Source organism: Struthio camelus, chromosome 17 (genome assembly GCF_040807025.1).
Source record: "Struthio camelus isolate bStrCam1 chromosome 17, bStrCam1.hap1, whole genome shotgun sequence".
Classification (NCBI taxonomy): Eukaryota; Metazoa; Chordata; class Aves; order Struthioniformes; family Struthionidae; genus Struthio; species Struthio camelus.
The window spans coordinates 21,126,112-21,141,262 of record NC_090958.1 but is presented as its reverse complement, the minus strand read 5'-3'; the positions used below and the strand labels follow the sequence as shown (position 1 = coordinate 21,141,262).

Here is a 15,151-nt window from a genome sequence, read left to right as displayed (position 1 = left end):
AGCATTCAAGCAGCATGAAAAGTCAAAAAGTTTTTCAGTAACTTCTACAGTAGCAGCTCGTCAATATTTCTTTCAATATTGTGCTTCTGCCAAAAGGCTTCTATAGTCCATGTCATTCCTCTACCAGCAAGCATACTGCTATTTTCAGTTATAGCTTCCTCAGAACTTTTTTACTTCTCTCATTTACAACCCTCTCCCGGCACACTTTATGCAGTAAAACGTGTGCTTTCTCAGTGTCTCAGTATCTCCTGAACAAAAGTGTACTGTCAGCATCTACTCTTTATGGCTCCTCTTATCGATAACTGTTGTCACTCTCTCCAATAAAGTTAAAACATATACCTTGTGCCAATGACGCGATGGTCCTGAACTCTGGAGCAGAAATGCTTGCAAGAACAACATACGCTTCCTTGCTTTTCAAAAAAGTAACTATTAAAATAACGTACAGTAGTTGTACTGACTAGGGTTTTTCTCATCTTTTCCTGTTTACACTTAGTTCCTGAGTCAGAGAGAAACTCTGAAAAGGAGCATCTCCTTCAGTTTGTTTTGCTTCAGTAACTTACAACAAACCTTTGAACTGTGAGAATCTTGATCATTTCTGGGCACGTGTTTCTATAAAAGGCTTTTCCCTGACAGGCACAAAGTCAATTACAATCACCCATCTTGAATCATCTGGACAAATCATGAAATTCATTGGCATAGGTGTCTCTTTCTTCGTTCCCTTCTCCCTTGCTGCCCTTTGGAATGCAGGTGAGTGACTTTCAACAACTTTTCTGCTTTAATCTACAAACCTTTTTCACTTCCGAAGCTCAGAATATGCACCTCAGTAATAAATTACTGATACCATTTGTACACGCTGAAGCCAAGGCACACAAGCTCACTCTTATCCGTACCTTGTAATTTTCAACCTCTTCCTCCTGTCCATTTCCAGTAGGACAGTGGATCTCTTCTGTAAGTAAACAGACAATCTGGAGAGCGTGGTAACTGTTTGTAAGGACCTGGATCAACTCTCTAGCTCCCTTTATTGAACAGGCATTACTAACTCCATGACAGAAAGGTTTTCTCGCAGAAAATGAAGGCTGACCTTTGTTTCTGACCCACTACCACTCCTGTTCCTTCCTGCCTCACACTCCCATATTATCCCAGCATGAAGGAGCTAGGCCAGCGGAGAGAGATATTTTACTACTTTTTCCTCTTCTTGCGCTCTCCACTCTACCAAGAAAACCAAACGACCCTCCCCGCCCCCTCCCCCAACACAAAACAAAATTCAGATATTTTCTCCTCTTTTTGACAGAAGCTGACATGCCTGGAACTGGAAGCAATGCTCTTTAGCCCTGTCAGAGGGTGACCATAAACCAGAAATTATTTTTCCTCTCCTAGTCTTGTTCATACGTTGCTAGTAACCTTTAAGGTGTAACTGAATCCAGTTGGCTTTGGGGCCCAGTAGATTTCTCCTTTCTGATCGACTACAGCTGGATCTGGTGAACCTTCAGATGCAGGAAGTTCCTCCTGTCTCAGTCCTACAGATGTGGCTGCTGTCGTAGGTCTAGCTAAGTACTGAGGCTGAGCCCCTGTTCCAAAGAGGCAGATACACATACCACACACATCACACTAACACAGCCAGACACAGAGTAACAGAGAACAATGCCCTTACGGGCACCCACATAAACACAGACAGCCTTCGCATAAACATACACACAGTGTTAGCCTTGCAAGATTCCAGTCCGCAAAAGGTCCCCAATACTCCCTTCCAACTATGTGTGAAGCTTGGCTGTCTCTCATGGAACTCCCCCTTAACCATCTGTGAAATCCAGCCGTTCCTCACAGTGCTATTTGTAACTTCTGTCAGCTTTTGACTGTATTGTCTGTTGTGTTCAGCAATTTTTCATTTCATGTCCAGCAGTTTTTCACGTTCTGTTCAGCCAGCTAACCCTCAGGCCAGAGCCTCTCTGTCTGCATACCTTAACAGCTACATTGTTAAGATTAGACTCGGACAAAACACACAGCAGAAATGTATTTTAGTAGCTTTTCATAGTCTGATGTTGGAGGACACTGTGTCCTTAATGTTAGCTTTCCATTCACCCAAGAGATCCAGGCTTCCATTCTCATTGATTCCTGTGTAGTCTTGACAACAATGGGATCTCATTCTGGTTTGCTGCGTAAGAGCTCCTCTTACTGATAAATATGATGGGTGATACTCACCAAAGGACTGCTCCGGAGATTCATGATTCTCCTTCTATTAGATGGAAAAAACACATGGAGATGGAAAACCACATGCGTTATGTATTGGTTAGGAGGTAAATAAATGTATTTCTCTATTCAAAACAGAGCCACTTTAATACACAGGAGACTACACCCTTCATCTAAATACATTGCCAGTCTAATGTCCATCTAACGTAAACACCATACTTCATTTATTTACAGTAGTTCTTTTGACATTATTTTTCTGTTTCAGAAACCATCTAGAAGAGCTCAGTAACATTCCTAACTGAGTCTTTTTCTTCCCTTACTTTTTTTTTTTTTAAACAAGGAACTCGAGATTCTTGCTCACACCAATGTGGGGAGCTGCTCAGTACCTGCTCTTGCCACGCGACATGCCAGTCCTTGAGGATTTGCTGTCCTGATTATAAAGAATTTTGCCTTCAAATTTCTCCATACTCAGGATCCCTGATGGGAGGCAAAGACTTTGAGATTGAAAATACAGCTTTTAATACCTCTTCTGGGCTGAGATGCAGGTGGGTCATGATTTAATAATCCTGCATCAGAGAGAGATGAACCTTTGTAATCTCACTGAGAATTTCCAACAGTAAGTAGTTGCCACAAAACAGGACTTGTCTGTACAGGAATGAAAGCGAACTTTATAAAGTTGTCAGAATTCTTCTAACTCCTTAAACATGCAAAAAACTCTGCTAACCCTCACCCTCACCTCAAGAATGCATCTTGTATGTATTTCTACACAGGATCATTTATTTTGGGCTGAGTCATTCCATGAGACAATCATTGCCCTGTTAGTCCTTCCCTTAACATATCACAACAGTGACTTTTCTAAAAGGGATTTCTTTCAGGGCTTGTTCAGGGTTGTTAGTATTTTTGTTAGCATGCCACTTCTGGAAAAAAGAAATACTAATTTCTCAAACCGAAACAGAACTCCAGCAATGAGAAAGAAATCCAGGTAGGACACCTTATTTTTGGCCCGTAAGACAAAGCCTTAGAACCTAAATATGTCATTTTGTAAACATGCATATGATACATAAGGTATACTGCATTTTTCTGGCATTGATGTCCTGACCTTTTTCCACTGATGGCTCTAAGTAAGATTTTTGAATCTTTGCCATCTGGATAGCAGCACCTGAAATGACTTTTAGTCCTACATCAGGAAAACCGTTAACTTTTTTTACCACAGGCCTTTGGGAAACACAGGAATTCATTCTGTAAAATACAGCTTTGCACTGTGAATTACCTGCACAGTTGTTTTATCGTAGCCAGTACAAACTTCAGTGCAGACAAGCAAAGATACTGCTTACTGGCAGGCCTCAAACTTCCTACAATACATGGAGTAGCAATACAGTCACCCTATGTCTATTATCTGGGAGAGTTCTGGGTAGGATTATACTTCAGGATACTGGCCAAGAACCCTAATTGCAAGCAGATGATTCTATTATAAGTAACGAGTTCTCAGTTAATCTTTGCAACATAAATTCTAGAATGGCGTTAAATGACCGAATGACCTTCATTGCGTTCATAGGTTTTGCTAGCAAAAAAAAAAAAAAAAAAAAGAAAACGAAATCTGTCTGTGACACCTCTGTATCGCCGTCATTGTTAGCCATCTTATAATCCTATGGCATTAACATCACTTTTGTCTTACTGCTCTCCCTTTGTTGTTTGTTACTAATTTATCACACTCCCTTCCCCCCAGTAATTAAATAGTAAATCTGAGGCTTGCAGCTCACTGTGTATTTGTGCAGCGCGCAGCAGAATTCACACTGCTGTAATATAAGCACAAAGTACACGTGAGCTTTTCAAGTTTATATTCGCTGCTACAGGCAAAACAACAAGGGGTTTCGAATGATCTACACACAATACAAGATTGCTTAATGAAACACAACTGAGACATTTGGAATTTTCTGTCTCTCAGCAGCACACTGAAAGATGTTTTCAATGTTAACAGGTTCAAGCAGAAAATCGAAACCAGTGGCTATATTGCTAAGGACGGAAAAGCCCACTGCATCTCCCCGTTGCTGTATGAGACTGGTTTTGTCCCCTTTGAAGTTTCCGCAGATGATGGGCTGACGTTTCCATACTCTGGAACTTGGTTATCAGGTTACTTAATTAAGTTTACAGTATCCTCCTTGTTTTTGTATTCTTGCTCCACGGGCACATTATGTAAGCCTTCCCTTTTAATCACTTTTCTTCCTAAATGGGCTGTTTGACCTCAGAAAAGTCGTTCTTGCTCCCCTCATGGTAATTTGTATTTTGAGAGATGAGCTTTCACAGCAGTCTTGTTCTGCAGCTGTTTAGCACCAACAGCGTTAAGTCATAAAAATTCCTGGTCTAACGTAAGACTGACCAAAACAGTGCCCTTTTAGTAGCTGCTCCTATCAGAAAATAACTGCATCCTGATATTGAAATCTAAGGACTGCACACACATTATTCAAGGTTCTACATTCTCTCAGCTTCAACTTACTCTTTTTATATCATGCATCCTGTTAGGAAACACACACAGGGGAAATACTGCTAAATCTTATGCTATAGTGGCACCTTTTTAGGGCTATGCAAAGCAAAAATGTCATTAATCCTTCTTTTTCTTGTCTGTAATGCAGTACATCACAACAGAGTTTCAGAGGAAGAAAAATGTGTGCTGGTAAATGAAACAAAATGGCAATATTATGGCACCCCCAACACTGACGGAAACTTAACTCTCACCTGGGCACAAAAGGCACTTCCAGCAACCCATATCAATATAGAAGTCTGGGGATATGAGGAAACAGGTAAAGTGACACTTTGCCTATCTGCACGTAAGCAGCCATCATCTTGTGTAACTTTTGTGCAGGGGGGTCTGTGCAGCATGCTCCTACCACTTTCACTGAAGCCTGAGGAAAAGATATGCAAGTATAAATAACTCAAGACTATAATGTCAGCTTTTCCTCTTCATTTCCACATGGTGGAGATAGCCAATTGCAGTAGTGTAGGTAACTTCTTTTCCAGCATCCAAAAGCATTTTCTTCCTTTATGTCACAGGTGACAGTTACTCAGACAACTGGTTGGCCAAATGGAACTATCTTTATACTTTGGCAAGAGAAGCACCCAATACTGGGACATTTTCTTTCACACCTGTACCTGCTAAAGGAAATTATAGTAATTGGGACTTTGGAATTTTGAGAATTACACCCAGCAGCTGTTCTGACGGGCAGAGGCAAGTACTTCCTGACATTCATTTATCATAGGTACCTTACTATTGCTTCCTATAGTAAAGCTGCCACCTCCTTTGATGTTTAAAAGCAGGGCTCAAGCCCTGTTTTGTAAAGAACAGAAATCTAGCATACCCTCTTCAAAAACTACACCACTTACGTGTTGGGCGTAGACCACATCTAAAGAAAAACATGCAATTACCTTCGCTAATTAGCACAAGATAAAAATTAATTGCAAACACAGTATTGAAGATATCTAATGGGAGATACCGTGGTAGTCAAAGAAAAATTTCAGGTTGTAAGATTCCTCATAATTATAGTTAGTGATTAAGAACCAGAATTACTGTAAAAATAGTGCTTCCTCAGCCATCTGATAAACTTTTTGTCTTTCCCTTCCCTTCCCTTCCCTTCCCTTCCCTTCCCTTCCCTTCCCTTCCCTTTCCTTTCCTTTCTTTTCCTTTTTTTTTCTTTCCCCAGCAACACTCTGTCAATCTGGAGCTCAGAGCATGCATTGGCTTGGCACCTCGGGGAAGACTTCAGAAATGACCCAACTGCATGGGCAACTGCTAAATGCCTAGAATGGGACAGGAAGGAGGAGAAGCTTCCAAACTTCCTTGAAGAAATTATAGATTGTCCTTGCACTTTGGCACAGGCAAGGGCTGACACTGGCAGGTTCCATGTAAGTTAGTAAACAGAGCGCTCTAGTTTATTATGGTTCCATGCAGGAATTTAGGGACTCCTGTACTTCCCCCACTCCCCACACACCCCTGTTCCCTCTAAAATTCAATATAAGGAAATAACATTATATTTGCACAAGTAACATGTCAAATGGCAGAGGCAAATACGGGTTATTCGGGCAGTATGAATAAAAAAGTGCCTGTAGGACACCCAGCTGAAACCATCTTCTAATAGGAAATTAAGACAGTGATTCAACAGGTGGATAAAAAACACTCAGGGAGGGCACAGTGAGCCCTGTGGAGCTGGGAGCAGGGATGATTTCTTCAGTGTCCTACGAGTTGGCAGTCTGTGTCTGTAATCGATATCCTAGTACATTACCATGCCAGAAGAAGCAGACTGCATTTCTGCCAGGTATACCATAATTTGCTGCAAGCCCTTCCATATTTTTCTGGAGCTTAGGTCCATAGTCTGTAATCCAGTGTTTCCTATCTCCTGCTTCCTTCTGCCTTTTATGCTTGGCTGTTTTGAAGGAACTGATGCACTCTAAGAAATCAATTGCCATTTATTTTACATTTTCAGACTTACAACATGGACTTACAGAGCAGGTGTTGTGACTTTCTCTCCTATTTATGATACCAAATGATGGCAGTGTATTTATGCATATGGAAAATAAACACGTTAGATATTTTTTGTTACCATCCTTTCCCGGTTACGAAGCTCCAAACATGATGTACATTTTAAATCATACACACAAAAACACATAAAGAGAAAAGATTAAATCTACTGCCTCCATCTAAATACATAGCACAAAAGTATAAGCTTAGTCTGACATGATCTTTGTTATGCTTACAGTTGAATTCCCCGTTTACCCCCATCTGTTCTTCAAGGTCTGCTGTAATAGTCCGCAAAACACTGAGATTAGACTAACATGTCTCTACTTGCTCCAATCACTTCAGTATTAAATTCACTATTTTTCCTATACCGTGCTACACAACGCTCCAGTAAAAAGGACTGTTACTGAATTTGCAGTCTTGTTATTTGGGATGTTCTTCCAGCTCAAACTAATGACAAATCATGCTGATAGTGTGGAGGTCAAAATATGCTCTGTAATGCAAACAGCAGAACCACAGCCAGGCCATTTGGACTATCCACATGTCTCAGAGACAAAGGGGAGGGAAGAGGACATAAAAATAGAAAAGACAAAATGAGAACTCTATTAAGTGTGAGCGCTCATCTTTTTCAGACCGATTATGGCTGTGACATTGAAAAGGGGAGTGTGTGTACTTACCACCCTGGGGCTGTGCATTGTGTGAGGGCCATTCAAGCCAGGTAAAGAAAATTTTTTAAAACTGCATTTTTTTATGACTTGTTCCACTTGAGATGATTGCGTTACCAGAAAAGTCACAAAGGTCTCTGGACCCTCAACTCTCAGGTGCATAGCAACCATTGTTTCCTTCTGAGTCACTTATTAGCCCTCCTTACTGAGAGGAAGTTAAGGCTTTAGACTTACTAAACAATTAATTGCACTGCCCTAAACCTCAGTATGCCTAAACAAGCACTAATGCCTAAAAGAAACTCGATTAGACCTAATTAAGCCTTTCTTGTATTGGTCTGCTTTAGTTCAACAAGTTAGTCTTTGCACTCATCCGATTAGAACAGTTTTAAACAGGGCAATATTCCTGCAGTTATAAGGCCTACAGAACTTCCTTACTGCCTTGGTTATAGCCCCCTCCCTCCCACTACCTCATATAGTCTATCTTACAAAAATAGAAAAAAAAATGTAACTGAGATGTGTAATTTCCAGACATCATATGAAGTTTGCTAACAAAAACATTTAGCTACGTCCATAAAAAAGCAATAGGTGAACTCCAAACACAAATGGACTTCACAGAGCTGAATGGTGACTTTCTTCTCGCTGCATTTCTCAATCAGTCCCCAGTACGCAGCAGGGCAGCAGTGTTGCTATGACGCTACAGGGACCCAGATCCTCGCACAAGACTCCACAGGAGGCAGCACACCTGATCGAGGCCATGATTGGGGTTCTCCACCGTTCTTGAAGCCTCCCCAGATACCTGGCTTTTCCCATTGGCTTTATGATGTCATCAGCTTCTATTACTGCTGCCTGTGGTCCGATAATTGTCAATTCTACATGAAACGTCGGCCCTCCAGCGACTGCAGGACGTACCACCCGCCTCGAGCTGGTAAGGGTTTCAGAATTCCATTGTGGGGTATAGCTATTTTAGATTTAGTTTTGGTATGCAGTGTATTCTCAGCTGACAATGCTGAGGGTACAACGGCTGCTGGAAAATTGCCGTGGAAGGCTTCAGCTGATTGGTCAGTGGCAAAAACCATTTGTTTTTTTTAACTCTCCTGCAAGATTTTCATCTCTTGAGTATCTCATTAACCCCTGGAAACTAAACAGCTGAAGTTTGTAATCTCCATGGCTTCTTAATGTCTGTGGGCACTTTCTCCGAAAGAGGTGAGGGATGTTTGATGACAGCTTGGCAATAGCTAGAAAAAGCTGTCATGCTAAAAAATGCTACTCGTCAAATATGGAAGTCTTACTATTTGCTAGTGTCTCTATTGTTCCTTCCCCTTGCTTTTAGGAAGTAGTCCTTGAGTCTCACCATACTTCTATTGCTGCCTCATGTCTTGTCTTCTTCTACACTGCAAGGGTACAGGTACCTCCAGCAGAACTGTGTCCTCCATTAAAGAAGGAAACAACAAGGAAGCAGTGATTCTTTTCAGGCAAAAAGGAGAAAACTGGAGAGGGCGCTAAGGGATCTAGCTTAACATGACATAACATGACACGAGCTAGGCTTGATGCCTTAGCTTTGCTGCCCTCACCTGCCTCTCTCGTAAAGTTGAACTGATCTTTGATTTATTTTTTTTTTGCATGTCCCTCATTTTAACAGCTTTTTTTGGTTCTTGGTGGTTCCTTTGAGACTCTCCCAGGACTAGCAATAGTTAATAATCATAGTCGCTGCTGATTCCCCCATCGAAAGTCCCTGTCAGAAAGCAGCAAGGGCCAACTTCTCCCCAAAGACTGGGGAGCTGGGAGCCAAGTGTAGTAGCAAGGCTGGCATGGCAGGGGCCTTGCCAGCCAGGGCCCACTCCCACTGTACGCAAGTGAAGTGAGCAGGGCACGCCCAAGGACGACAGCCAGGGTCAACTGGGAGTCCAGATTGCCAGATAGGTTTGCAGGGATGAGATAGGTCCAAAGTCAAGCCAGGAAGTCAGTCTGCAGGCCAGGTTCTAGGTCTACAGTGTTCACAGCCAGGCACAGGCACAGCTGCGTCAGAGCTGGAGGCAGGCACACCTGCGACATAGCTCAGGCAGGGACTGAAGGCCCAGGCCTGAGCTTAGACAGAGCCCATGGGTCAATGAGCTGAGCGTGTAGATAGAGGGCCCAGGTGAGGCTAGTCAGGGCAATTAAGACCTATTAGTGTACTCAGGGCCCTGACAGTTCCTCTGCATGAAAGAAAGGCTAAAATGTGCCTCTCTTAAGCAAAGACAGTTGATGAGGGATGTGAAGCACATGATCTCACAAGATTCCCAAATGCAGTTGGGCCATTGTTCAGACGTGACAAAATTCATCATGCAGTTCTCACTAAGCCCCAAAGATGCTTGGCTTTCTTCTGGGAAGTATACACCAAACTGCCTGTGTGACTGCACAGTCAGCAGAATACTCACAGAATCACAGAATGGTTGAGGTTGGAAGGGACCTCTGGAGATCAGCTAGTCCAACCCCCCTGCTCCAGCAGGGTCCTCTAGAGCATATTGCCCAGGATCACATCCAGACGGGTTTTGAAGATCTCCAGGGAAGGAGACTCCACTACCTCTCTGGGCAACCTGTTCCAGTGCTCTGTCACCCTCACAGTCAAGAAGTTTTTCCTCATGTTCGGATGGAACTTCCCGTGTTTCAGTTTGTGCCCGTTGCCTCTTGTCCTGTCACTGGGCACCACGGAGAAGAGGCTGGCCTCATCCTCTTGACACTCCCCCTTCAGATACTTATACACGTTGATGAGATCGCCTCTCAGTCTTCTCTTCTCCAGGCTCAACAGGCCCAGCTCTCTCAGCCTTTCTTCATAGGAGAGACATAGGAGAGACTCATTGACGTCATGCAAGCCTAAGCCTCTGAGAAGAGTAACCTTCAAACTCCACCAATCCCTCTACAAAGATCTTAATGCTAAAAACTTCTCAGAGCATGCCTAAAATGGACACAGTGGAAAAACACCTCAAAAAAAGTGATGTACCTCAGTACGTAGAGAACTGTCCTGGAACATGAGATGCTTTGCTTAAATACTTCCTTTGCCTAATGTGAAGAAACTTCTTGAACCTACCACTCAGGGGCAGGTCTTCGTTACTGGGGTTTTATATTGGAGATGTTTGGTGTAATTAATTAGATTAGGGACTTGCATTTTAGCCTGCAAATCCCAAGTGAGTGCACTAACTACTGAGGGGAAAAATGACCTTCTTTCCCCTGATCTAGTGCATATGATTTATGGAAGGGACTCTCCTTCAGGCAAGATAGAGAGAGGCAATCATCCCAAAGTACTTAACAACCAAGCAGTTAGGGACCCTCCTGTCATATGGACTTCTTTAAGCATGTTATGGTTCACATCACAGGTAAGATGGCACAATTTCAGCAACTTTTTTGTTTGGGGGCTGGGGGAGAAGGACCTTCTTCCCTCTTACTGTTCTGAATGGGAAAATCAAGGATATCTGCTGAATTTCAGAGAGGTTTCAGGGCTGTGAATCATGGCATCTCTCTCTGTCCTGGCCAGATGAGACTTCAAAGTCCCATCCTGTTCCTCTGACTCTCACTTCCAGCTACTTTTGAAAGGTCCCTGGTGAGCTGCTTTTGGAATAGCCCTGCCTTCGTGCCCAGGTCTTCCCATGCATTACATGGGAATCAGGCATCTAGCCTGAGGGTGAGGATTCCAGTAGGCTGCCTACAAGGTAAGCATTGCTGCACATGACAGCCTTTGGAGCTTTTGTCCTAAATGTTGCTGGATGAAGGCAAGAGTAACTGGAATGACATTTCTAAGTGTTCCCACAGTGCTATTCAAGGTGTGTTGTCAAGCTTGTACCTCATGTCACATTTACCACAGATCAGCCTCCCTCTTGCATTTTTTTTTCTTTCTCTAAAAGTGCCATTCTTTGGATCACCACAGAGAGATTTTTTTTTTTTCTGGTGAGCCTAGGAATTGTAATGAGTTGCATTTTTCAATTTTTCTGATTTCTCTTTTCACTGCTTAAAACAGCATCTGCTTTTGGGGATCCTCACTTCATCACATTTGATGGTCTGAACTTCACCTTCAAAGGCCAAGGGGAATACACATTCGTGGAGTCTGATCTGACATCCCTAAGAGTGCAAGGGAGGACCCAGCAGGCACACTTTCCCAATGGTAAGTTGGCAAGAGAGGAAGCGCTGATGACAATAGCATATGAGGCTGCTTGATTTACTCTTTATAGCATTCCTCCTATCTTCTCTTTTCCTTTTTTCCCTCCTTAACCAGTTACCAAGCTGACTACTGCCTCTCTGGGCTCCATTCTCGGACAGAGGAACATCTCTGACTGATGTTCTTATCAGCGACAACATAACTTTTTATTATCCATATACATTTGTGTTTTCCGGGTAGTCAGTATAGATATTCAAACTTCACTATAAGATAACTGACAAAAGATTGAGTTGAGTTACTTGCACCATGTTTAAAAACACAGCTGTGACGCACAATATTTCCTCATATGCATGTAGAGCAAGGCTAGTGTTATCTGCTTAACTCTGTTGCGTTAAATAAGATTCAAGACAGAAAGTAAAAGCCCAGGAAAACAGTAGTCAAGAGAACTGATTATAGTTTGAACTTTGCAAATCTCCAAAAGGAGATTTACCACGGTAAATGAGCACATGAGTTCCAGATAAATCGCAGACTCCAAAATGAAGTCAGGAATACAAAGTACTAGTTAAGAATAAATTTAAATCTTTACAAGATTGTTCTGTAATAATTACAGGATGCTGATGTAGCTTGGGGAAATCCATCAAAGACAAGCTGAAAGAATCACATGTGAGACAACATAAATAATTCCAGAATTAAACAGCAAGGAATAGTTTGATGGAGAATGGTTACTGACCTGTGACAGAAGTTAGATATTAATAGAATCTCTTTTATGTTGCATAATATGACAATGTAAAGAGAGGTGGCGAGATATGGATGAGATAATTCCTATGTGATCTGGAAGAAAGAGAGCCTGTGAGAAGTACTGAAGTTCAAATGAAAAGCTGTAGGGGCAGGCATCTCTTTTTGGGCCAACTGATATACATGCATGGGAAGAAAGATAAGCCTTTGGCTATGCAAGTCCAAAAGTGCTTTAGAAGTATGTAACAGCAAGAAAGGAGGAATGCCTTTTTTTTTTTTTTAAGCATAAGAAAATAAATGGAAACAGATTTTTCTGAACTTTAGTTACAAAAAGCATTATTTTGCAAAGATGGAAAGAACATGGTAGTGTCCTTTTTATTATTGAAATTGCCAGAAGTTTTTTGAAAAAAGTTATTTCTTTCAGGCAAGTTGGCCATTTGTGAAAGATCAGCATTTTGAAGCAAATCAGAAGGCAGTTAAGATGTTCAGGAAAAAAAAAAATTACTTCCTTATCAAAGGTTATTTGTTAGTTTTGTTGGGTCTGAATAATGAAGGTTTAAGGATATATATGTTGCCTTTAAGAACTCAAGAAAACAGCTCTCATTTCTCTCCACACCCATCCCCATCTGTAAAGAAAGATGAGGTCAATTCTAGGAATCAGTCAGCAGGCATAACTCCCAGCTGATGCATTCTGATCATATGGTAGCTGGTGATTAATAGGAAGCAGGTAAGCGCATGTCCTGTTTTATATTCCTCCTGTGTTAAGTGTATAGGTACGCCTGTGTTGACAGAGAAAAAAATGTCCCAGAGGGAGCTGAGAGAACATCTTCGGAATGGGGAAAAAGTTCTTTCTGAATATCCCAAGCTAGTAGAAAAGTACAGAATGTCTGACATGAACGTGGCTGAGGGGATCATTTTTGTTCAATGGGCCTAATTGTCCTATTCTTTTGGCTTGTTTGTGAAACAGAGCCTAGGGCACAAAGCCTAGAGGTACCTGTGGCCTTCATCATCTGACTGGGCAGATCGCGAACCAGCTTGTCAGATGGAGATGGTCATATATATCCACGTTTTAAAATGAGGAAAGAAATTGAGTATAAAACAGCCGAATGGCATCTTGTTTCTCTTTAAAACTTGAAAAGCCTTATATCGGATACTTTCATCTATGCTTTTCCCATATCTCGTGCCCATGGAGCATAAGATAACAGGCTGGCTTCAGGAAAGGGTATTCCGGCTCACATCTGAGATGCCATTTAAAAATTTGGTATTTCTGGTAAAATTGTTGGGATGGATTAAAAATCGTCTGTGGGTAACAGCATCCAGTATACTCATAGAATCCTCATATTAAATATCACACTGGATGGAATAGGGATTATCAGGGAAATATTAGGCTCTTGATACATTTTGCTGTGGCTGTGGGAGAAGTGGCATGAGTCAGTGAGCAGTCCATTCTGGAGTTTACCAGATTGGTACTGTATTATACTTTGAGATCAACTGCTTAGTTCTTGTTCATCCCTAAATCTGCCTGCTGTTTTATTCTCCCAATTATTTCCATGATCCTTGAGATCATGGGTTTTCCTAGGCCGTACTCAAAGAGATTAACGTGCAAGAAGGAGATGACCCGTTCTTCTAACATACCTCTGCTACTGCCATTGCGTTGAAGAATTTAGTATTTCCAGACTTTTTGCGTATTTAACATTCTGCTTTTGATACATTATAGTGGTAGGAGAATTAAATTATGAGTTTATATGTGATTTAGATCCTTAACAATTCCCTCAAACACAAATAATCATATTTATTCATTTTTAGCAAATATGTTTTTTCCTTGTATGATTATTACTTTCCATATATACTTTATATGATGTGGGGTATTTGGAGGGGTTATTTTTTTTGTTTGGAAGGAACGGAGGCTCAGGTGACAGGCTTGTCTGCAGTGGCCATGCAGGAGAACAACTCTGATGTGATCGAGGTACGCTACTCAGCGGATTTGAATCTGGAGGTCCTGTTGAACCAAAAGGTCGTCAACTTCTCCGAGCAAAGTTGGCTGGACTTAAAAGGTTAGATACAAATATCAGCCTTGAAAGCTACTGATTACTGTGCTTGTGTTCCAGGCATGCTTTGTCTTCCCGTGTAGCCCGTATAATATTTCTAGATGCATGTGTTTCAACTCTCTTTTCACTGTACTTTTGAAAAACAGACTGCAGGTCACTCTGAAAATTATATGAGAAATTAAACAAAGGACTAGCAATATCCCAGCTAATGGTATTTTATTCTTTAACCTGACTTTCTGCAGTTCAGTGGCTGCCAGGTGATGAAGAGAGACGCTGAGTCAAGACCGAATTAGTGGTATTGTGCAGCTGGCATGGGCCTCAGCAGAAGAAAACAAATTGAGGGCAGGGTGTGGGGGAGAATGCCCTATGTATCTAATCTGCCTTGCTAGCCCTGTCTTTATAGTAGCCTGGTGCATGGATTCCTCTGGCCTTTGAGAGCAATTACAGCTATACCATTTGTACACTTGAATGCTACACTGTGGGCAGGAATATGGCCACCAGAGTTACAGGGTATGAATCTCCTTCAAAATAGCCACGGATCAAGCGTGCTACCGAGAAGCGCACTGTGACTATATCCCTATGGAGAGGTGTAGCAAGGAGTCAAAGTTTGGGTGAGCACATCATATCCTGTGACCTTCCTGCTTGTCATCACCATTACTAGTAAATAACCTAGTTGTAACTGCAAGTACCGACATTATGTCCAGGAAGAGATGGAGCCATCAGATTTGCCTGTAGGCTGGGCTGTGGCATGTTCTCCTCTCCTAGCATGTCCAAATAACATGAATGACCTTTACCCGCACCTGGTGCTTCTCTGAGCTTTCTAGGATGCAAGAGCGGAGTACAAAGGGATGGCATGCAATCCTGCCAATGATATTGAAAT

At 42.0% G+C, this 15,151-nt stretch overlaps 1 protein-coding gene across 3 annotated transcripts in view; it reads left to right on the top strand.

Moving 5' to 3' along the window:
- Positions 1-640: 640 nt before the first annotated feature.
- The window catches only part of SUSD2 (sushi domain containing 2), a 28,363-nt gene continuing 13,852 nt past the window's right edge, over positions 641-15,151 (top strand). For 2 of the 3 annotated variants that reach the window (XM_068911607.1, XM_068911606.1), the window contains exons 1-10: positions 641-747; positions 2,528-2,732; positions 4,166-4,317; positions 4,818-4,985; positions 5,236-5,410; positions 5,883-6,084; positions 7,327-7,412; positions 8,016-8,284; positions 11,351-11,494; positions 14,122-14,277. In XM_068911607.1, coding sequence (XP_068767708.1) covers positions 681-747; positions 2,528-2,732; positions 4,166-4,317; positions 4,818-4,985; positions 5,236-5,410; positions 5,883-6,084; positions 7,327-7,412; positions 8,016-8,284; positions 11,351-11,494; positions 14,122-14,277 — 1,624 coding nt within the window. In that variant the 5' untranslated portion in view covers positions 641-680. The remainder of the gene's footprint in view (positions 748-2,527; positions 2,733-4,165; positions 4,318-4,817; positions 4,986-5,235; positions 5,411-5,882; positions 6,085-7,326; positions 7,413-8,015; positions 8,285-11,350; positions 11,495-14,121; positions 14,278-15,151) is intronic. The other variant, XM_068911608.1, reaches the window with a different exon arrangement.